Genomic DNA, 23,905 nt, shown 5'->3' on the forward strand with positions numbered 1-23,905 from the left:
CTGATATTTTTTTAGTATATGAGAAAAAAGCTCTGTGGGTAAAATTATTATAAGAAACTTTCCTGTTTAGCTAAACAACATAAATTACGCAGTCATACCTCAAATGTGTATTTTGAAATCATTGTGTGCTTTTTAAAGGTAAGTTGCTTATATATCGCTACACTGTTATTTTAGTATTATTTATATACTATTATAGTATTTATTCATATTTTGAATTAGCTTTTATATCTTCATTTTATATTTTGTTCTTTTGTAATTTTTATATAGCTTTATTTATTTCAGTTTGAGTTATTTTAGTACTTCAGCTTATACTGAATTTTTTTTCAGTTATTTTCGTTTCATTCACTAGTTTACATTTTTTTTCCCAGTATTTATATTGTATGTTACTTCAGCTTTATTTCAATTACCAAAAAACGTAAAAAAATGTAGTTTAACATTAATTTTAAAATGAATGCTTGAATGACTATGTGTAATTTATGTTGTAGAACAAACATGTAAGTATCTTCAGGTAACCACAGAAAATCCAAAACCGTTATTTAAAAACCCATGGCAGAATCCTGAGGGAATCTTTGACATAAAAATTCTTTCTGGATGAACAGCTCTATTGCGCTTTCTTGTTTTACATTCCGTTTTTGAGTTTTCTACTTAAGTTGTTTTCGGCCCTTTGAAGTATCGCTGTGATAAATGGCTCGAAAGCCTTGTTACGGTTAAATATGGTTTTGACGAGGAAGAGGCAGGGTTCTTGTTAGCCTTTTACAGTCATGCTGTGTGTGGAGATCTATCCCACAATCTCATGGGAGCAGATGGAACTGATCAGAGTAGAGCTCTCAGGGTCCATGTTTTATTCTGAGTCAGAGAGCTGCCCATGTCTCCAGCGGGCTTGTCTAATATCTTGCAGATGCTTCGACAGGAAAAATAGCCTCTGGATGGCCCATCAAAAGAATACATTTCTTATAGATTCATAGAGAGGCTCTTTGCATGCAGGAAAGAGCTTTGAAAGTGAAATGGATCGTGAATTGTATTTTTTTTAAACATCCCGCATCTTCTGTGTTCGCAGCATTGCTTTTTTCATTTTCATTCAGTCAGGAAGCGCAGCCCTTGTTTATGACATTATTTCTTCATTACATGTTGTCATGCGCCGCCCTTTCATTTAATTGAATTTCTCATCCTTCCTTTTGATGACTCTAACCAGAGCCAGTAATATCTTCCTTTCAGCATGGCTACATCGAGGGACAGCCAGACAGAACGGGCTTATTTCCAGCATCATTTGTCTCTATGCTCACCGAGTGAAGCCGGCCAGGATCTGAAATCATAGCACGGTTGACTTTACTGCCAAAGCACCCTGGGAAATGAGGGGCTTGAAGTCTACCCACAGAACCATCGGTAATGAAGAATCAGCATGACAAAGCAGCACTCACAGCGCCAGGAGAGATGGGATATGTGGAACGAGTTGTGCTGTGGACAAATATTCTCATAGTTAGTGGTTGTTCAGGTCCCTCAGACATGAGAATCATGCCCCATGATCCATCCTAACCGAACGCTCATTGAGTAAAATGTACCATCCTAAAACTGCTCCAAAGGCACACACAGCATGAACCGCATGTCTTTTGTTACATTGAACTCAACTCGAATGTGAGTAATCATTTATGTCAGGCCACAGAAAGTGTAATGTCGAGATTGTGTTCCTAAGAAATGGAGACAAAAAAAGAACTGCTTTAAAGCACAATTCTCTGTGACTGGGTAACTTGATGACAAAATTATTTTAGAAAAGAAAAGAATGAACAAATGATGAAAACCGTGTGCTTGGGTGTATAGCACAAAAACACATTCAGGTCCTATTTCACCTACATTTAAAAGAAAACAGGTTTTCTATATACCAAGGATATTTGTATTGTGTCATTTTCTCAATAATTTAGCACACTTTTCCCCCAAATTCTCTTATAATTTACAATTATCATTATCATTCATTATTCTCTTTATTAAATACTGTACAGTATTTTGTTACATAAATGCCACAAAAATACTACTAGTTTCAATAAAACGAATGAAGTAAATGTTTTTGGTATAAAAAGTGCTTTAAAAATAATTTCTATATATATATCCCAGAATAAAAAAAAATGTTTTAATAAAACCTTAATGGTCCTAAAACGTCTTTATTCCAAATGGAATTTTCTTTTGATTTTGGGTGAAATACCATTGTTTCTGTAACTTCAGATAAAATAATAACTGAAAAAATGGTTAAGTAAGTGGTTTATTGAAAACAGACCACAGATTAATCACAGGTTCACACAAAACATCATGAACACAGAAGCTTACAAAGATGTGCACACACCACACAATTTGGCCATTACAATGGGATCAAACCATCACATTCAGCTGGACAGTCTTTGAACATGTACTAACTTCTTAAAGTGCTTTAGAGTAGATAACTACTTGTGGCAGAAGACATTTTTTTCAAATTATGTCACACCCAGGGAATATTACATCTGCTGTCACATGTTGTTTGAATATATGTGCTGTAAACAAAACGATAAAAAGTCATTTGGCCACAGCTTTTCTTGACTGTACTGCTCAATATCTCGGACGACTCCTAGATAATTATTCCAGCAGGGAGGTGGAATAAATATTAAATTTTAATTGAACTATTTCACTACTTGGATCATAGGAACTTGTATATACACAGTCATGTATTACAGTACAAGTTGAAAATGTTGTTTCAGCATTTGCTTTTTATTTGTTAAAGAACCTGAATGGAAAACTAGGGTGTTGTGAGATATTTATGTATTGTGTATATCTCATTTAAAAAAAAAAAAGAAAAAAAAAGGCTTGTATGTTTTTCTGTATTTTTATTTATGCAAAATTATCAAATATTTTTTTAATACTGTGCTGGATGCCCTAAACTGTGACTTTTTAATTCAAATATTTTTTATTGTTTATGCTTTGGTTTTGTTTCTAATTAGAATAAAACTGAACTTTGTCCAAACTCTTAAATCTTCAATGTCCTGATTTGAGTGTTTGTGTATTTTCAGATTTTCTGTGACTCTCCTTTCCATGAAAACTCTGTAAACTTTGATAACCACTGACTGACATGAAGCAATGCAAAGCCAAAATACATTCAAGAACATAAAACCACATAACAAACACACGTGTGGTAATACTTGGCAACGGACATCGAAATTACAGCTCAAGTTTCAACCTTGTCACAGTCCTTAAAGTTCACAATTATGCAAACTAGAAAAGGGAAAAAAAACCACAGAACATCTATAACCAGTAATTTCAACTACAAAAATACAGAGATCAATTGTATTTCAGGAATAAGAGATAATGAATCAAACATGTATGAAAGTACAGCATTTGCTTTATCCAGAACTGTAAATCACAAGGCAGGCTGTTGTATGAGTGCCAACGGGTCATTTTAAGGCCACTGCGACCAGATGCGACTTTAGGGACGGCTTTGGTCTAAAGGTATATAATGCTATTAAACACATAACCATAGGAAACTCCACACTCTCAACTACAATCTAAAATACTTTCACAGATCTGTGTGATATACATCTTCCAGCATGTGTTTTGGGTATAATTAGGTGATTTCATTGGCAGTATGGTTAAATTAGAAGAGAACTTTAAGGTTAGAAGAGTCCTTCAAATATCAATGCAGGAAATGTGTGGTGACTTGAACAATGTCAGTGCATCTCTGTAATTGTCTGATGTGAAATCTAAAATAACATTTGTGAATGTCTTAATACGCTATCATTTCTGATTTTTAAAAATGTGTTTATTGCTTATTCAATCTTTTGAAACCTTATAATCCACAAACTTGCAATCTAAAATGCTTAATGTACTGCAGGTTAAAGTTTAAAGTCAACATGAAATTTAATCATATCTTATGTACTTTAGTTAGCCCAAGAATGAATTTTCTTGATTTTATCATCATTTACTCAACCCTGTCCCTGGGAACACGCATCAAAGGGGGTGAGGCCATGTTGGGCTGCTTTAGAGAAGAGGAAGAGGAAGAGTTGTTGTCGCTGTTTTTTACACCCCAGAAAAAGTTTGCCTAAGGCTAACGAACTTAGAGAGGTTAAAATTGATTTTTAACATTATAACCTTAACGTTTGTCGTTTTTTACGGAAAACAGCTTCCGGAAGAGAGTACAATGCAGGCTATACGCACAAAAGCTTCTCCTGAAAGACGTAGCCATTCCCATCTGTTGTTTATTGATCACAACTTGTCAGTATGTCTTATTATTTGTAGTTGTGTTTTCTATTAACAGTTCCAATTATAAGTGCTATGATAGCTATGATGTAAAGGAAGGGAAAGCTTTGCCTCCGCTAGCCTGCTATTTAACTTTACAGTATTGATGTAGTGTTTATTTTAGCTTTTGTAAGACTGTTCACCACCCCTTAGGAAAATTATCCATGATTTTGTGATCGATTACTGTTTGCATTACCATAGATTTCCGACAAATATGATTAAATGGTGGATTACATCGTATCTATAAGAAAATGACACAAAAAACATACCACTCTGAAATGTCCTGTGAAATTCGTGCTTGAAATCTGTTCTGCACAATCCTCTTGATTGTTAACATTGTCAGGGTCTGAATCGGGCTCTAGTAGATAAAAGGGCACAATAGGACCCCTTTAACACCCACTTTTCACGATCCAATCAATTACCAATGGTTCAAATCAAACCCGCCCTTTTTTTCGTCATTGGATATTTTGTTAGGAAAAGTGGGTTGCGAATGCTGCTTCATGTTGACTTGTTGACTAAGGCTTTAATGCCCTGAAAAATGGCTTTCTTGCAGTTTAGACAGCTTTGTCGATTACACGAGAAACCCATCTAGTTTTGTCACAAATTGCACATTTGCAGTGCAGACACTGTGTGAGGCTAGTCAGCTTGAATAAGAAAGAAGTATATAAGGAGGCTTAGATCAAGCCAATTTGCTTACTGTTCATCTTCTTCAACGTTTCAATGCCAGACTGGGGAGGAAGGCAACATCCGTCTTTTTCTTCAGGCACGTAGCGAGTAAAATGCTGTTAGAGAACAGGAGTTGTTCATTTGGTCTTAGGACTACAGCTTGATGTCTGTGGGTTTGGTTCAGTGCAGTTCACAGTGGTCAATTAATGGTAGGGTGGATCACAGATCTGCGTCTCTTTGGCTTCCATACGGCTGCAGTGCAAGTCCTGGCCTGGCATTTACATGGCACTGAGCACTACTGAGTCAATAAAGGCCATAATTACAGACTCATCTGTACAGTTTGATTTTGCTCTCTGCGCTGAGCCTATGAATGATCTCAGTCTCGAAATCCGCGTTGTGGACGCCAGTCTTTCGAAAGGCACCTGCGTATCTGTTGTTCTCCCAATAGTGGTGCCAGTTTCCTTGCTTGTCTGCCCCATATCCAAACACTGACACCTGTTGAGATTGAACATCATGATTGAAATCATCTAGTGACGAAGGAAAGATTATCTTGGCTTTAAATAGAAATACAAACCTCATCACAAAGATGCAAAGCAAATATAATGGCTACTATCCCAGTGGACGGATACCTTCCATGACGCTCTGTCCATTTGTCATGTATGTACTTAAAGAAGGCTGGATTTACAACCATCACCTGGTCGGCACACACAGACAGTAAAGTTAGGCTTAACAGATGAATGTGTTTATGGATTTACAAGCTTTAGCATGATTTACACTCACCTTGTCTTTGTCAGCTTCTACACGATTTTTCACTCTCATGTACGTCCTGTTTAGGATATACAAACATTTTAGTCATTTTTAGAGTAATAAAATGTTTTTAGTTAAATTAAAAACATGTTGCACAATTTTCAGAAATATTTTGAGGTACATTTTGATCTCTCCTGTGGAAAGGGCGCTGGACAACCACTGCATGTCTTTCAATTTGAAAGGAAGGAGGACGAGATGGACACCAGGTCTCAGATCGATCGCACTCTCTGGATACAGAAAGTGGTGGGTGGTTCGGTTACCAACATCCTCTTCATAACCCACAGTTACGGCCTTATTCATTCTGTAGAACGTTTCAGTGGAAATGCATTAGTAAAAAAAAAACAAAAAAACATGCACTTATTGGCTACTTAAAATAAAAATCCATTTTTAAAATAGTTTTTTCAGGTTTCTCTCTTAGACACTTTTAAAGTCAACATGAACCAGCATTCATATTTTAATTCCTTAATGTGGTTGAAATGTGAAAGGATTTTTAACGAAAATCGTTTGAAAATTTTCTCAATGTTGTGTCTTTACAATGAACATTAAGGAGGTAAAAAATTTTGGGCCCCATTAACTTATCATAGTATGGACAAAAACAAATTATTTTTTTGTGTTGTATTGATTCATTTTCATTTTTGGGTGAACTACATTAGTCAACATTTGAAGTGGATCAAAACCTTTCATCAAAGTTATACATGAATTTTTAACAATACCCGTTCTTATCTTAGGACAGCTTTGATGTACTTTTTTGATCCACTTCAAATGTTGACTACTGTATTTAGACTAAACACATAAAGAGCAGAAAACACACCTAATAACAGTTGAATGGGAATCTATCAAGGCTCCGTTTTTGGACTTCGACAGATTGCCTGAGTTTCCAACAACTGCACATTTCCGGCACTGGTTTTGCCGTGGAATATTGTCTTTAGGAGGAGGGGAAATTATCTTAAACATCTTCTGGGTGACATCCTTGATCGTTCCATCAGATGACTGCAAAGACTGCAAAGCAATATCATTAATAAAAATTATAGAGCTGAACCTCAAAATTTATTTTTCGCTACCAATCTCTACATCTTTAATGTTATAAGAAAAGATGACTATCCCAGCAATGGTCTTTGGTGTTATTGTATATTTTCTTAATGCATTATTAAAAAATGCTGCGAACGTTTCTATGTGCCATGGAAACTCAAGACACTTCAGGCAAACCAATTTCAGGCTTATCTGAGTGCACTCTTAGTGCCATTGCCTGCAAAGGTCTGAAAGCCTTTAATTAGGCTAAATTAAACCTTACTGAAACACATGGCTGGGCCGAAGGGCCTATTCGTGCCCTTGTTCCCAAGGGAAAATTACTTTTTTGTTTAAGGAAACCAGATAATGACTCTGAGATCCACAGCCATCACTTTAATGATGTTTGGCAAACAGATATGATGGTAGTAAGTGAACTTGAGATGGTCTGGAATGAACACACCAGCTGTTGTCTTTCCTTGACGTGTCCGTGTGCCAGAAAAGGGAAATGAAAATGATATCTACAGCTATGACTTCAGAGGCATGCCTGAGAATCCCAAGAGCTATTCTGTCTCTAGCTTAGAATGGCCAATGGCTGTCTAGAGACTAGCAAATGAATCAAGGAACAAATCCAACATTAACTGTCCCATTCATTGCAGAAATTGGAAAACAGATCCTGTTGAGCTAAGTCTACATATAGAGAGTTGAGTTGTTTGGCGAAAACTTGAGCATTCTGTTCTTTTTCAGGGTCGTATCTTGTGACATTGTGTCCCATTTTTAATTTGTTTACATGTCTTTGGTCCATGTTGCGTTCATATTTTGTTCAAAAACACCAGAGTTAATTTGGAAGCGGACCGAGACCAATCTTTTCAGCGGTCTCTGTCCGCTTGTTTGGTGCGCACCAGGGTTCGGATTGCAGCATTTACACTTATTCAAATGAACTGCACTAACAGAGTAATCGCACCAGGGCTCGTTTTAATCAAACCAAACATGCCAAGTGCAACACATCCTTATTCTCTATATCAGGAAGCACTGTTTCTGAAGTCCCTGAAACTCGTAAGGTAAGGGGCGTGACATTTCCTAAACATGCTCAAAGCATTTGACCAATCACAACACACTGGTCCAGCTGACCAATCAGAGCACATTGAACTTTTCGGAAGGAGGGACTTTAGAGACCACAGGCACGTTCAAGCTCAAACCAGTGCACAACGTTTTGCTACGGTTTCCGGGTTGAATGACATGTTTCCTGGAAACAGTGTGCAACGGGATTTGATACATTTACTCTTGTTTGGTGGGTGTGTCAAAAATGTCAGTCCAATCAGCAGCAACATGTATATAAACCACGCGGTATTAAAGAGACAGCTTGCACAAAGAGTCCAAGTAAAGTCATTTACAAATGTGTGCAGCTCGGTATACGCAACAATTGAAGATATTAGAAGACATGTTTGTCTTTTCATCCTGAAATGCGAGGCAAATGTTGGATCACAATAATTAGGAACCAATTTTTTTACAAATCCCTTCACTCGATTGGGATGTTCTCTTTTATTCTGGACGGCAAGGGCAGTGACTGTAACATCGAGCGTATTTCAGTATTAAACGCGTATTTATACCGATTTCATCAGGCACTGAAAATTCTTCAAAAAGAACACATAGAATGGCCTTCTCAGCTGCCATAGTTGCAACTCTTGCGTCATCAGAACAGGGTGTTCAACGCACCACCGTTTTCGTTTAAAAAGCGTTTTGCAACTTTTTGTCGGGGCTGAACACAGCTCAGAACTAAACAAAGGTGAGTTTCACAAAAGCATTGTTAGCTAACTAGTCGCAAGTTCTGTGGTTATCAGCACAGTTCAACGAGTCTGTTTCCTGAAACCATAGTTCCAACAAACATTTGCAAACAGCATCGGAAAGTTGTGTGGTTAAAACGACAGATCTCGACCTGTGGTTAGAAGCACACTTTCTTGTTTGCTTGACATGTGGACTTACATCCTTATCTTGAGCAAAACAAGCAAGCTAGCATTCAGTACAATCATATCTTTCATTTAGAATACACGTCTTTTAGCTTGTCAAGAGATTTAAAGCACCATTTTTGAAGAGTGCGCATGTGCGAACGTGTTCTAGCACGAAAGAAAGAGCCTATGATTAAATCTGGAAATAAAGCAAAATAACTGAAAAAATGAGAATTAGTCCCAGAATTAGTGGCATTAATTCGATCTCAAAAGGATTAATTAAAATAAGTTATTACTCTACCTGCGTGACATCACTAACCAACATGGTTGAATGACAAATTTGCGACATTGGTTTCAAGAAACAGTCTTGACTAGCTAGTTGATTTCTTCAACGCTGCATCGTTCTATGGTAGTTAAGCAGCGAGTTACGCCATTGAATGGGAAACACAGACAGTTACGCCATTGTATGGGAAACGCTGTTACTGACAGACTGGAAAGAGAGGTGCTGCAATAATGTAAAATATGTGAAAAAGAATGTGTTTTTAAAATAAAGTGCTTTTATAGTAGACCCCGTAAACAAAATCAAGACTTTATAAAAGAGCATAATATGGCCTCTTTAAACCATCTGAATCAAAATAATCTGCTTCTTACCAGCCACCACTTCAGAGAGGGCAGATCTATGTCATCCTGTCTGCCGGTGAGGTAAGGTTTCTGTTTATGATCATAATGTTGGTCAAACCACTTTGATACACCCGCGTCTGCTATACAGGATGTACAGCTACAGTAATGACCTCGTCTTGGCTCGGTGATAGGGTGTAACGGTGTCTGGTTCATTGTCGGTGTCCTGACATTGTGGTTAGAGGGCAAAGCTGTGATGGGCACAATGCCGGCCTTCTGAATGGTGTGAGCAGCTATCATTAAAAACAAAATAGCACCTAGCAAAGCACCTAAGTACAGTTTTCTTCTCAACATCATGGCTAAGAAAAACTAAACCTTGTGGTGGATTTTCCAGAGGAAAAGATTTAAAGGAACCACCGCTGTAACATGCATTCACTTCTGGCTTGGCTTGTTCCTGCCAAATGTATTGTGGCTTTTATGGTGTAGGATAAGTTGCTTTACAAAAAAAAAAAGGCCTCTGAGGTGGAAAATGACAGGATCTTCCATCCAGGATTGTCCATTATGGCCTTGTTCTATCTGTCCATCCTGCCATGAGTTTTTAAAACCAAAGCACAAGGCCTCATGGTGAAACACACTAAAAGGAGTCAAACTGATTCTTAATAATCAGTACAGTGAAGGAAATGAGTCGGAAATGAGGCAGCTTCACTTCCTGTCTGTACAGCTGTAGGCGCCTCTGCTCATGTTTCATTCCACTGCGAACACCCACTGCTGCCAAAGCTCCTGAAAAACACACAAGAACATCAACATTTTGAGTTATTTTTCCATTATGTCATGATCTGATTCATGAATGCAATTCAGTGAATTGGCAGATTTACTTTACAACGTGGTCTGAATGATTCCTTCACCAATCAGATTTTGTTAATAAACATGCCAAAAGGAGTTTTGCAAGATTTTCAGTGAATAACTTAAAGTTTAGTCAGTTCCTCACATAAAACCACCAGAAGACTTAAAATATAGCACAGCAGACATACAAACTATGAACATATGAACTGGATCATTTTGAAGCTACAGTACACAATTATTGTAATTGCATGTAATTGCATTTCATTTCTTCTTTTGTGTTCCTGTTTTGTGTTGAGGGTGAGTAAACAATGACAGAATTATTGTGTGATCTATCCCAAAACTCCACTGAGAAAACTCATTCTTTGAGGCAGTGCTAAAAAGAAAGAATAATTTTGCCTCTGTTTTTTTTTTTTCAAAATCATGTTTTTATGTTCAATCATGATGAACTGACCTAAAAGGAAGAAAGGAAGGAACGTTGTCTGTCTATTTAAAACACAATGGAGAGCACTCCAAAATACAATGAGGAAGTTGAAGAAAGGTCACAACTGTTGCCTCCCGAGACTGCAAAAATGTGTCTAAACCTCCCTCACACTTCCCACCACATTCACGGTGAACATCTACATAAATAAAGCACCGCTGACTGCGTTGGACCAATCACATCAATGCAGCAAATCCATCTTTAGATTGATGAGTGTCAAACACAGCTACTCCCACAATTCCCAGTCTAGAGCTCTTGACTTGATGCATGGTACTTAAATAGCCTACTTGAAGTCCTTAACAAACATCCTTGGAACAGTCGCTTTACTTTAAAAAAACAAAGCTATCCCAGAAACGACAGCCAATGTGACCGCAGAGCAAAGCTGGCATTTGATCCTATATGAGAAACAGGAAGTCCAGGACTTTCCTCATCTGTTAGGGATCCGTGTCCGGCGGAGCAGGGAGACGCTGGTAATGGAGTGGGGGATGTGAGATCAGCTGACGTTCAGCTGATTCAGAAGAACCGTCTCTCCCTGCCAGACAGCTGTCTCACTACAGACCAAACAGAATTACATCTCTGGCCAGCGCAGCCAAATCTACCTAGTCAGCAAAGTGAGTCTCCCCCACCGTTCATTACTCAAAGTGAACTAATCTCAAAAGCAACGCAAGGGAGCTTTAAGTAGCCAATCCAGGGCTAATGAATCCAGAACGTTCTCATTCGCTTAAGCTGAGAAACAAGCGGTTCATTCAGAACACTAATCAAGACTACAAAATTACAACAGCTGTAAGAAAGACATGTTAGTTTCCATACAAGTGGATTTAAATGAATTAAGCCAAAGTAATATTTGCTCTGGGCCTGGTACATGGGCAGCCTGTGTTTTTTAAAGATAACAAGGTTTCTCATGAAGTTACCATGGCTGAACACTTCTGCCGCATCAAGGGAAACACCCTGTCTGCACTAATTCATTTGCATACCAATATGTTTAACACCAGAGCCAGTGGGATTCTCACATTACTGAAACAAGAGGCTCCTCAATGTCTGCCAAACTATTCAGATTTGATTGCTCATTGAAATGTGCCCTTTACTCAGCAAAAGGAACCCCCTTTTCACAGGACTCCTGTCCAAACTTTCTGTGTGAGCCTTGAGGTAAGGTTTGGAAGAGAACCATACAGCAAGCAAATGTTAGTTAATAAATGCTGACAATGCATTGCGGTCTTTGTTAATGAGTCTTATGAGTTTTGAGAACATTAAAGTATTTGAATTAATGGTCTTTACCCCAACACAAGCAGGTTTTAATGCAAAATTCATAGCAATCCATAATATGATATAATATGCCTTAGAAAAGCTATTTAAATTATACATACATATATATGTGTCCAAAATGACCAAAAGTATTCTACTTGAAATGTGTAGGCTACTCTTTGTTAAATGATTCCTAATTATTTCCATTATTTCACGATTTCTAGTATTTGTACAGACTTTACATTTTATTTAAATGTTGTAATATTTTTTTTTTAATGCAAAAATATGAAAACTTTCTGCCATGGTTTATGAATCAAATATATAATGTATAATAAAATGTATAATAATAATTAAAAAATATATATTATAATAATATTTGCAACCTTTTTTCACTTTATTTCTTTTTTCTATATATATAAAAAAAGATAAGATAAATAAAGTGGATGGAGCCACTATGTATCACTATCTGCACAGGAACAGATGCCAGTCATCTGATCGTGTTTTACATCACCAAACTAGGCATTTCAAATGTTAACTCCTGACAAACTCTTGCTTTGAATTTGAATATTGTGGTGCATGTGTCACTATCGTGTCAACACTGGTTACAGCCAACATAAAAAAAAAAAAGTCAACACTGGAAGCAATGATTACAGCCATTTTGATTTACCCAAACTGTTTAAATCAACATATTCTTCTGTGTTACCAAACATAAACAGTGTCTGAGATTTTCCATTTTTGTTTCCTATTCACTGACGAACACCAGAAACAAATTCGTGCAAAAATGAAACGGTGAAACAGCGATCAAAACTGCTGAGGTGCTGAGAAAAACCCTGCTCTAATAGACTAGCCTTGGATGCCAGCCAGAGCTTTTTAACTTGCAGAGGCGTAAGAGGCTTGTTTTGCTCAGGGCATGTTAAAGAGTCAGGCCATGTTAACACTACAGTGAGAGTTTCAAGTGAGGTGTGGAGTGGGCTGCAAGGGAAGTTTTTTTTGAGGGTTTTACATTACCTGATCTCTGCCTCACTTTCTGTGAAGATGTGTGTAGTGTGGTTTCCTCAACTTGAGAGATAAAAAAAACAAAAACCAAGCCCCCACCCCCACTATATCACTCCAAGCATAGCCTACTTATCGGCCTCTCTGATAGCTAGAATATCTTTAAAAATGCAAAACAAGGGGGCCCTCTCATTTCCTTTCCCCTTAAACTCACATGGGTTACATCTAAAATTAGAAACAGGAACAGCTACACTGTAAAATATGTACATTTGACTAGAAAACAATGCAAAAATGCTACTAGCAAAACATGTTACATGTTTAACTGTACTATTATCCTTACCTTACTGTATACAGTAAAAATACTATTATAATTGACAATATATGTCATTTTAGCATAAAATATTGTTTTTAGAAGTAAAAAGTATGAATTATCATACCTTAGGCCAATATGTACACTTTCACATAAAATATTGTAAAATTAAGTTATGGTTATACACGTGTTACTTTTGGCCCTATAAAACATTCTAGGCTTAAAGGGATAGTTCACCCAAGAAAAATTGTTCTATCATCATTTACTCACCTTCAAGTTATTCCAAATATGTATCAGTTTCTTTCTTCTGTTGAACACAAAAGTTGGTAACTTAATAAAAAAATGTTGGTAACCAGACAGTTGACCGTAGCCATTGACTTCCATAGTAAAAAACAACAACTATGGAAGTCAAAAGCTACAATTAACTGTCTGGTTACCAACATTCTTCAAAATATCTTCTTTTGTGTTCAACAGAAGAAAGAACCTCATACAGGTCTGAGTGGTAAACAGATTTTTTCATTTTTGTGTGAACTCTCCCTTTAAGAGAGATATAACCAGATGGAAAGGATCTGAAGCACTATCTGAAGACGTTACTTTAACTATGCCCATTAATAGACACGGTTCTTCCTTAAAAATAAAATCCAGCACAGATAAAACAACCATAATGAAATGGCCCTTCACAATGGATTCCATTAGAGAGCAAGATATGGGAATTTATCGGTTCAATAAAAACCTTACTCGCCTGTTGAGTAATAAAAGCGCTTAAACATTACAAATCCTTCAGTTCTCGCAATCTCTGAAAAGCCAAGCCAATGTTGATTCCAGTTTTATTACGAGCTCCGTCATGCTCTCTTTTTGCCAGCAGACTCTCCTCTCTTCATAGTTTTTTTTAAAACGGGTGATTCCCCGGAGGTTCGATATTTAGCGTGCTCCATGTCAACCTTTCTCCCTCATTATGCCAACTAACCTATGCCACTCACTCACACACCATACACGCATCAAAATAGCCGGAGCAAAGTTTATAAAATTTAGGAATATGACGAGACACGCACGGGTTAGTGACGTACGTATGTATGCAAATTCCAGCAAAAACCATCCCGACAGGTTTAAAATATAAACACTCATAATAGCCTTTTAGAAGATGGATTGATGTATTGATTTACATTTTTTTTTAATTTTGAAAAAAAAAATCATTTGAATAATGTTTTTTAAGTTCAATGGAAATGGACATTCCCAGAATTCCCTGCATGGACCTTTTTTTTATTTTTTTATCTTTTATGTACATTGGAATGTTTTATGTTTCATTTAATGTCACAGTTAAGAACTCTAAAATATACGGTCACCAACATGTTTGTAACATAATCACTGAATTCTTATTCAGTAGCCTAATGTATAGTTTTTTTTTCCTGGAAACATTTCCAGTGTACCCACACTGCTGTGCTGCAGGTTAATAGTTTCACATTATATTCGTAACACGTCACTTTCCTTAGTAACCTTATTTGCTGGAGTCATTGTTATTGTGATAAGTTTTTGACAGTTGCTACCAACCAAGTCACACAGACCTAGATAGATCTCTGGTTAATTAAACCGATTTCCCCCCCAATAAAATTATGCAAAAATGTGTGGGATGAATTCTCGTAGTCGCCTAAATCTAAACGTCTTGTAGTACGAAACAATCCAATCTGACAATATTAATTTACACACAAACTGAAAGGTATTCCACACCAGAACAATAAGTAATTAATAACTGTTCAAGAATAAAACCATTTAATCTAAACAACTGGTGTAGTCACTCGCCATAGACAGCATTTTGGGCATCAAATGGCTCGCGTAGCCAAACGCTTGAACGCCGATTACATGCCAAAAAAAACTAAGGTAGGAAGCGTTCTTTTGAGCCATGGTTTAGCTACATCCAAACGAAAACGTTTCAAGTAGCTATCCGTAAATCTTACGGACAATTTAGGACAGTAAAGTAACAGTTTAAGTTTAACAAACATGGATAAGTTATCAAAGAGTCAAACCGTTCGAACTGTTTCCACTTTAAGTTCAGCTCAAGTTTAATCTTCGAGGTGGAAACTCGTGCAGTCGTGTTCAACTCGAAATAAATCTTGTAACTGTAACCTGTTGTTTAGTAGTAAAATGGGATTGATTAGCATTGCATTGGCTAAACGTTGGGTTAAAAAAGAAGTAGATCGAAAAAAAAAGAACACGTTTTGAGATGGCAGTTCAGTTTAACTCCGTTAACTCTGAGACCGATTTCTCTCATTATAATCTATCACGTAGCCTAGGCTATATTCAAATCGGGCTTGATAAAGTTTAAACAGGTTTTAGTATAATGTCACATGATGTCGTCTAGAAAGCGGGATAAGTTTAGGCTACTTACCATCTTGTTCTCAGCTCGAATGCGGGAAACTAACACGCAGAACTACTTCTTGCACGGACTGAGGAGAAATGATGTCAAGCTCTACGTCCTGTCTGCTGTGGCTGTGTGTGTGTGTGTGTGTGTGCGTACATGTGTGTATGTGTGTGTGGTCCTGGTAAACCCTTCGTTATGGGGACAAATGTCCCTTCAAAGATAGTAGTACCAGTAATTTTTTACCTTGTGGGGACTTTTTTTTTTTGTGGAAAAACATCTTATAAATCATACTAAATTTAATAATTTTTTGTTTTTTTAAAATGTAAAAACACAAAGTTTTGCTGTGAGGGTTGTGTTTAGGGATAAAGTCAGTTAGGGTTATGGGGGATAGGGGATAGAGTTTACATGAGATGTTAAAGCTGTTTGATGTCTATATCAGGGGTCCGTTCTTTGTACATGCTTAATAGGACATCTGAGATGATTCGACAGATGCCAGATCTTCTAATCATGATCTCTGGCTAATTTGGTTCTTCAAACGAATTTGTGGATTTGATTAAAATATTTCAATTAAATTGTCTGAGATTTTGTGTTCACTGGCAAGGGCAGATACTGTATCGATATACTCGAAAGCATGATCAGCAATGTATCGACTGGACCTTTAAGCAGCCAAGCGACCAAAACGACACAAAAGTTATAAGTATTCTACATGCTCTTTGTTAAATGATTCCTAATTATTTCCATTATTTCACGATTTCTAGTATTTGTACAGACTTTACATTTTATTTAAATGTTGTAATTAGCAATTATTTGTTACGTGAAGGTGACAGCATTAAAGTTTCTTAATGGGATAGTTCACCCAAAAATGAAAATTTTGTCATTAGCCTACTTACTCACCCTCAAGTTGTGCCAAACCTGTATGAGTTTTTTTCTTTTGTCGAACTCAAAAGAATATATTTCAATTTTGGTAACCAGACAGTTAACGGCACCCATTGACTTCCATAGTATTTTTTTCCTATATGGAAGTCAATGGCTACCGTCAACTGTATTCTTTAAAATATATATATTTTTTTTTTTTGTGTGTGTTTTTTTTTTTTTTTTTTTTTTTTTTTGTGTGTGTGTGTGTGTGTTCAACAAAAGAAAGAAACTCATACAGGTTTGGAACATCATAAGGGTGAGTAGGCTATATGATGACAAAATTTTCATTTTTGGGCGAACTAAACTATCCCTTTAAGAGTACGTTTTCTGCAAAACACTGTCTGTGTCTATATTATGACAGACTACACAACATTATCATAGTATTTTCTAATTATTTTTAAATTTGTATTATTATTATTATTTTAAATTATTATTGTCCCTGGTTCAGTAAGCTACTCTTGTAAGAAAGTACCAGTGGCTGGGGCAGACTTTAAGTATCACCTCCGCTTAAATAATGCAATATTCCTGTTTACAACAAATAGGCCTGCTCCTGAGCAGGTTTGAGCTTAAGGACCTGTTGCTGTAACAGCAACTCCGAGATGATCTTCAATCCTGGATCATGTCAAATCATCAACAGTAAAATCCAGATCCAGAGTAATCCACATGCAAAGAATGGGCCCCTGCTGGTCTCCCCTTCATGGTTGCTGCCATCATGTTGAAATCACATGACCAGCTGTTTTATGCAATAGACTGAGATTCATCTGATATTAATAACAGGGTGTGAATTACCATTACCCCATGACGTTTTTTATATCTACAATTAATTACTAGCTAATAATTACATCTTCAATTACATTATACTAATTACTCTCTATTGCATTTCTTATTACTTATTACTTTCTAATTCTCATATCAACCATGACCAGTTAATCAATATAAGGATACACACAAATCTTTTAATTATTTCAAATAAATAATATAAAAATTGCATAACTTATTCTTAAACTGACCAAAGTATTTTGAAAAGGAGAAGGTTACGTTAAACACATTAGCCGTTTAAGTTTTATGTTAAATCCACTATTTTATATAGAATTATTCTATAGTCTATAATGCAATAACATCAGAAGTAAATGACAGAATAAGTAAGTGTAATCCCTTACTTTACCTTTCAAGGAAAAAGTAAAGAAATTACAGTAGTTAATTAGGCTACTTAGTAATGTATTACACCCAACACTGGCCCTGAACACATGAAAATTTGTTGGGATCTATTGGATGGAATCCCCACGCCAGAAATATCAAATCCAACCCCAGACGCCGGATCTTCTCAAAAGATATCCATTATGTCTGGTGTGCAAACCAGCATAACCTGTAAACAGACAGTTTTGTCTGGTACCTCCAGAACAGCCTTCTATCAGCCTGAGAGTTTGACTGAGAAAGCCAAAGAAAAGAGCAGAAGTAGGAGACGAAGTGATGATAATAAAAAATAGTTTATTGCATAATCTTAGTTGCGTGTGTCTCAATGCTCAGACTTCATCTGGCCAGTACAATTCCAACAAGTGTTATTATACCAAGAGAAAAACAATGGAAAATTACTGCGTCACAACATCGTCCTGTGACGTTAAAAACCTTGAAATGGAGACATTCCCTTACCTCCTAAGACAAACATCCCTTTAAACCACACAATCTGAAGATTTAAACAATAATAGAAAAAAATAATAATAAGTAATATAAAATAAAATAAAACCATTAATGACATAAATGAATAACAATCAATGAAAGATAAATGATGTAAATCTAATAATAATAATATGAATAAATGAAGGACTCATAAAAACTCCTGTGAAAAAGAACTGGTGCTTTGAAGTGGTAACAGGCCTCCACACCAATAGGTGTCAGTATGAAGCCCTCGTATTCATGGGATTAATAAAAGCCGGATAGACGTGTGCAAATTGAGTGTAGCTTTTAATATAATATCCATTTAAACCTATAGCCAATGCACTCCGCAAAACAATGTGTGAGGCCTTATACTTATTTCTATTGTCATGCTCAAGATATTCAGTACATTTCCTCCACACATTGATCCACATTGTGATGTGGGCAGGGCTTGTGCAAAGGGAGCTACGGGAAATGTTGAGATGTAAATCAAATATGAGATAAACAAAAAAATAGTGCTTATCTGCACATTTGGCATCCATCCTGTGTCTGGTTTGTGTGGTTTCTCATAGCTGTCTATTGCCTAGTCAATGCTGCAGTTCCTGACAGGCCACTGAGGGTGCAGTGCAGTGTTTACTCAAAATGAATTAGCTTGACATTAATTGACATTAATAGCCATTGTTTGTGTCACAATGATTTAAAATAAAAGATCTGAGAGAGAAAAGGTAAATGTCATTCCTACTGAGGACAAGAGGAAAGAAGCACTTTATTGCACAAATGGAAAGGTTTAAACAGTGATAAGAATGGAAGTGATCCATTTTCTCAATCTCTGAGACAGCAGTGACTAAATTTTGCAGTAGACTGCAGGACAGACCCATAAGAGTAGAGATAAGAGTAAAAGCAACAGTTTTTGTGCCCATCAGATAAAGAAGTAATTTAAAAATGCCCGTATTCATATACATATATAAACAACTAAAGAAAGTTGGTAGAGTATGTTTGCATGTGATTTCATTAAACCCAATTTGATATTTTCTTGTAAATCTTTTGCACATACCTCAAACCACAGGAAAAGAAGATAATGTTTTTAAAGCCTATAAACTTTAGATGTCTGTTTGATTTCATTTAAAGCTGAATATACAGTAAAAGCAGATGGTTTTTCTGTTTTGAAATGAGAGGTCCTGACATGACGGAACTGCACCGTCTGATGATGTTAATGTCTTGGCATGGAGTAATTCACAATATGGTTTGAAATAAAACTAGCATGTTTGTGTCCATACATGTAAATATATTGTTATTTTCTGTTCATGTGGAACTATTAAGTACGTCACATCTAGTTGTTTAACAGACTTCTGTCTAACTTTGGCATGAATTCAGTGTAAACACTCAGGACACAGACTGAAATTTGGACATTTGGCAAACAAACACAGCATTTCTGTTGAAATGTGACAGATATTTAGTTGGTATTTAATGTCATTCTGATCTTGTTTATCTTGTTTATATAGACGTTTTTGTTGCTGAAAAGTTCATTTGCCACATAGCCTAATTTCTTTATTTAACTCTAATAAAGGTAAATTACTTTTACATTTACGCATTTGGCAGACATTGCATGGCATTCAAGGTATACATTTGATCAGTTCTTGCTTTCCATGCTACTGTTTTGAGCTACAGGAAGGCAAATGACTTCATAGCTATATAAATTAAGGTAAAGTTGCTTTATAGAAAAATTGAAATCTGAATGGATACAGTAGATAGAAAGATAGACAGATATAGTGTCCACAATTAGCAGTGTTGAAAATTGGGAACAACTGATATTGTGTTCTGCTTGTACGTTTTATCAAGATTTGCGATGTTGATAACTGTGGAAACGCATCATCACGGTCTGTGAAATGGTCCCTTGCATCTGTGATTCAACTCTAGCCACGGTTTTGTACGCATTTAGTTTGTTTAGCATCATGTCATTGTCTTCAGTAATGTCAGTTACACCAGTACTATACGTTCTATATTTTGTCATGACAAAAAATGAATCAAGGATGTTTCTAATGCAACGGCTAAGGGAGTGACTGCAAATTTGACATCTTTCTCTCCTCTGACCAACATAATCAAATATATTCTCTCTATATGTTTTCCTTCTCCCTTTTCCTCCTACTCTTTTGCTATTGGAGCAAATTAAAATATAAAAATTATATTATAGCTTTCGTCTACCGTTCACCGCAACAGAAGTTTACCCAACTATGATGACTTCCTCTCTGAAAACTGTAAGAAATGTGAAAAGGCTCCATAGAGTTGAATCATAGTTATACATAGTTAGATAGTGTTTGCACAGCTATTTAAACTTAACAAACAGGAACAGACAACACCGAGTTGCTGATGCAGGGCTTGTTTCTGCTGTTTTCTTTAAGCTTAATGATTTCTAGGGATGGCAAAAGCTGTTTGGCCATGGACCTGCAATTGAAGGACAGCATGATAAGCAGCTGTGGACTGACCAACAGCTAGTCTGAGATGTCCACATACAACCGGGAAAGCAAAACATCTGAATGGATACAGCTGTGTAAACCATGATAAACAGCTGTTAAATAAAATAGTATAGGGTTTTACAAATTAAAATGTGTTCATTTATTCATTCACTTATTTATTAGAATTGTTTTATCTGAGACTTTTTGAGCCAAGCAGAGGTGGACAGTAACAAAGTACATTTACATGAATACTACTTAATACTCAAGTAAAGTACAGATACTAAAAAAGTGTACTTATTTTTTCTGGAAACTTTTTACTTTAACTTCACTACATTTGAAAGATAAATATCATACTTTTTACTCCACTACAATTCTGTCAAAGTCCTTGAGTAGAAAGTGGATGATTTCGGTTTCAGGGATTGCATTTTGGTTGGAAATGAAAGTCAGGTTGATGTCAGAACCCGGCGCCGGATTGACGTCAACATCCAACATCGGACAGACGGTGGATTTTGGTTGGAAAATAAAGTCGGGTTGATGTCAGAATCCGACTGATGTTGGTTTCTGACGTCAACCCGATTTTAATTTTCAACCACAATACAACGTCTGTCCAACGTTGGAGGTTAATGTCAATCTGGCGTTGGATTCTGACATCAACCTGATTTTCATCTTCAACGTTGGGTTTGGTCTTCTAAATGCGAATTTCGTCATTGTTTTGGAGCACATAGCTTATATATAACAGTAAGGCTGACATATTCATACTAAAGGCCAAAAAACTTTAAATAGAGCACTATTTGAGGGAACAGCCATTTGGGTGTCTGAAACCATTGTGTACGTTATTGAGTGCACTTATTCAATCTCACATTCAATCCCACTACTGGAACTGTGTTCTAGAAATAAATGTGATCTTGATATGAGGGTCGGTAGGCAGGCATATTCAGAGGTATAAAGTACTGTAAGTACAACATACAAGAATGCAACAATAATAAAACAATGCATTGACATTTACTTTTTTACTTTTGATACTTAAGTAAAAATCGGTCTTTACAACTTTTACTTGTAACGGAGTAATATTTGACCAGTAGTATCTGTACTTTCACTCAAGTAAGGAAGTTGTGTACTTAGTCCACCTCTGGAGGCAATACGTTTTTTTTATTATCCTGGAAAGAAGAAAAGAGGAAAAAGTGTGTTGTTTTTTAAAGGGTTTGAACTATACTTTGCGGCGTTATAGTCACTGGATCACATTTCCTCACCCTGTCAGTAGTCATGGACAAGATGAGACAACCTCTATTGGGCAATAGCTGGTGTCCAGTTACATATGAATAAGAGACGGGGATTTATACACAGTTTGAAAATGTTCATGTTGGCTTTGTCATATTAATAGAGTTGCAGTTTGGCCTTTGTTTGGTAAAAGTCAGGCAATGTGTGTCTGAAGAAAACTCGTATCAACATCTTAACATTATTTAAGAGGGAATCTGAGAGTTCAGTGTCTCTGAATGTGAAGTAAAAGTATTTATTACAAGACAAGGAGATAATGAGGAGGACCAGGAGGTGCTCGGCACTGAATGTGTAGGAGTTATTAAAACTGTACACAAAGCTTGCTTTTAAAATGTGTTTTTCTCCTGAGGGAACATGGCTCTGCTCCCAGATATCTACATTTTGCAGCGTGAAAGCGTCACTAATGAGTCTCTCCCAGATAGCATGGTGACATTGATACAATGTTGAATTTTGATCCAAACCATAATTTTGGTTGAGATTGACATTTCAATGTTTAAAGTGTGTTGGATCAGCATTGACATTTTGGTGAAAGCCAACAGCACACATGGGTGGAGACAGTGACACTAACAGTGATTTGTAGTTGATGAGCACAAGATCATTCAGGGATGTATCTCTGCAGAACACTAGTGGGTGTTTCTCAATCAGTGGGGCGTTTTCAAACGGCAATGGGCATTTTCAACCACTTTACCCGATTTGCTCTAATCCACTGAGGGCTTGGTTTAGGGGTGGGCCTTCATGATTTTAGCAAGTCTGTTGAAAAATGGTTGAAAAACATTTATTGTAGTTTGAAATTGGCCACTGATTGGTAAACACCCATTTTGGTTTTGCATGTGCACTTCTCAGTAGTCTAATGCTTCCTCATTAGAGAGAAAGCTTAGGCTGCGTTCCAGTCGACTTTTAGACACGCACTTGCGAACTTCCCTAAGCACTTCCCCTCGGGGGAATCCCTGCCGCCATTTTGAAGTGTGTTCCACTTCGTGAAGTGGACGAGGGAAGTTTATATGGACAGACGAGTCATACACTTCAGACACCTATATGTCCCACAATGCAGTACGATTGAGACGTCACCAGATCTCGTCTAATCACTACCACAACAAACAACTCTATGATACATTAATTATATATTTTTTAATTTAAAACAACCCAAACACACCTATATACATTTGGATGCTGCATTAAACAAATTCTTAAAGGGAAAAAAAAAGAATAATAATACATCAACTCCATAGCTGATTCCAAGTGATCAAGGGCTTAGGACGTTCCAATTCAGCCCATTACAGTTTCCGCCAGTAGTGGGCACTTGTGCAACGTAAGCAATGACGTACATCCGAGTGAACGAGACGGAGGGAAGTTAGCAAGTGAAGGGCATGACAATTTTGGACTGGAACACAGCCATAGGTGTATCCTATACAGAAGTCTGTTTGTTGAATCACCTGACATACTTACATGACTTCTCTAGCACAGTTTCAAACAATGGTACATCTACCTTATTTCTCTGTTCCTTTGTTTTGCGTACATCTTGTGTTTATTAAGAAAGTGACTGACATGGCTATTTTGTGATATTTGAAGAGATTAAGATCTACATAAGGTGAATCTGCAGCTTCAAAGGGATAGTTCAGCCCGAAATGAAAATTCTGTCATCATTTATTCACCCTCAAGTTCAAGAATTTATTCCTTCTGCTCAATTTTCATTGAAAAAACCGAACTGAGATATAGTTAATGGCTATAGCTCAGAGGTGTTTGTTCCTCTTCAAGAAGAGTTTAGCTCCAGCACACCTGCCTGGAAGTTTTCATTGATCCTAATGACCTTGATTAGCTGCCTCCGTGTTTAATTAGGGCTGGAGATAAAATCGGACACCCCTGCCATAGTGCTTTCTTTTGATATTGAAGCATTAATAGATTTTAGAAAAATAAATTAAATAAACAGAATTTAACGATACTATAATCGTAGTTTTAAAGAGACTTGATTATACTTGTTTTAAAGAACAAGAGTTGAATCGTTCTTGAGCAACATCATGCTTTCTTTTTCAGATTTCAGAGAACCCAAAGGAAAAGAGGCAGTAGTCTGATACAAGACATAGTTTTACAAACCTG

General features: G+C 36.6%; 2 protein-coding genes across 4 annotated transcripts in view; one reads left to right on the forward strand and one right to left on the reverse strand.

Moving 5' to 3' along the window:
• unm_sa1614 (un-named sa1614) overlaps positions 1–2,980 on the forward strand; it is a 37,304-nt gene extending 34,324 nt beyond the window's left edge. For both annotated transcript variants that reach the window (XM_079858229.1, XM_079858230.1), the window contains exon 28: positions 1,216–2,980. In XM_079858229.1, coding sequence (XP_079714355.1) covers positions 1,216–1,290 — 75 coding nt within the window. In that variant the 3' untranslated portion in view covers positions 1,291–2,980. The remainder of the gene's footprint in view (positions 1–1,215) is intronic.
• Positions 262–15,679, reverse strand: st3gal8 (ST3 beta-galactoside alpha-2,3-sialyltransferase 8). Of its 2 annotated transcripts, XR_013819776.1 has the most exons (8): positions 15,543–15,679; positions 9,327–10,073; positions 6,536–6,723; positions 5,846–6,025; positions 5,698–5,743; positions 5,492–5,611; positions 4,949–5,412; positions 262–1,685 (listed from the first exon to the last, which is right to left on the reverse strand). XR_013819776.1 is itself a non-coding variant. In XM_079858238.1 (7 exons), exons 2-7 carry the CDS (start codon positions 9,648–9,650, stop codon positions 5,245–5,247), a joined length of 1,026 nt encoding a protein of 341 aa, XP_079714364.1. In that variant the 5' UTR covers positions 9,651–10,073; positions 15,543–15,679; the 3' UTR covers positions 2,982–5,244. The 2 variants fall into 2 exon arrangements, 1 of the variants encoding a protein (XP_079714364.1); XM_079858238.1 differs by lacking the exon at positions 262–1,685 and having other exon boundaries at positions 2,982–5,412.
• Between the last annotated feature and the right edge of the window lie 8,226 nt (positions 15,680–23,905).

Source organism: Squalius cephalus (assembly GCF_949319135.1).
Source record: "Squalius cephalus genome assembly, chromosome: 22".
NCBI classification, from domain to species: Eukaryota; Metazoa; Chordata; class Actinopteri; order Cypriniformes; family Leuciscidae; genus Squalius; species Squalius cephalus.

What these genes read in the sequence shown, in the direction of transcription:
- st3gal8 (XM_079858238.1), bottom strand. Translation starts at nt 9,650, where the DNA reads ATGATGTTGAGAAGAAAACTGTACTTAGGTGCTTTGCTAGGTGCTATT. An exon ending in CCTCTCTGAAGTGGTGGCTG is followed by an intron (nt 6,724 to 9,326) that starts GTAAGAAGCAGA and finishes ATTGCTTTGCAG; the next exon opens with TCTTTGCAGTCATCTGATGG. An exon ending in TCCACAGGAGAGATCAAAAT is followed by an intron (nt 5,744 to 5,845) that starts GTACCTCAAAAT and finishes TATCCTAAACAG; the next exon opens with GACGTACATGAGAGTGAAAA.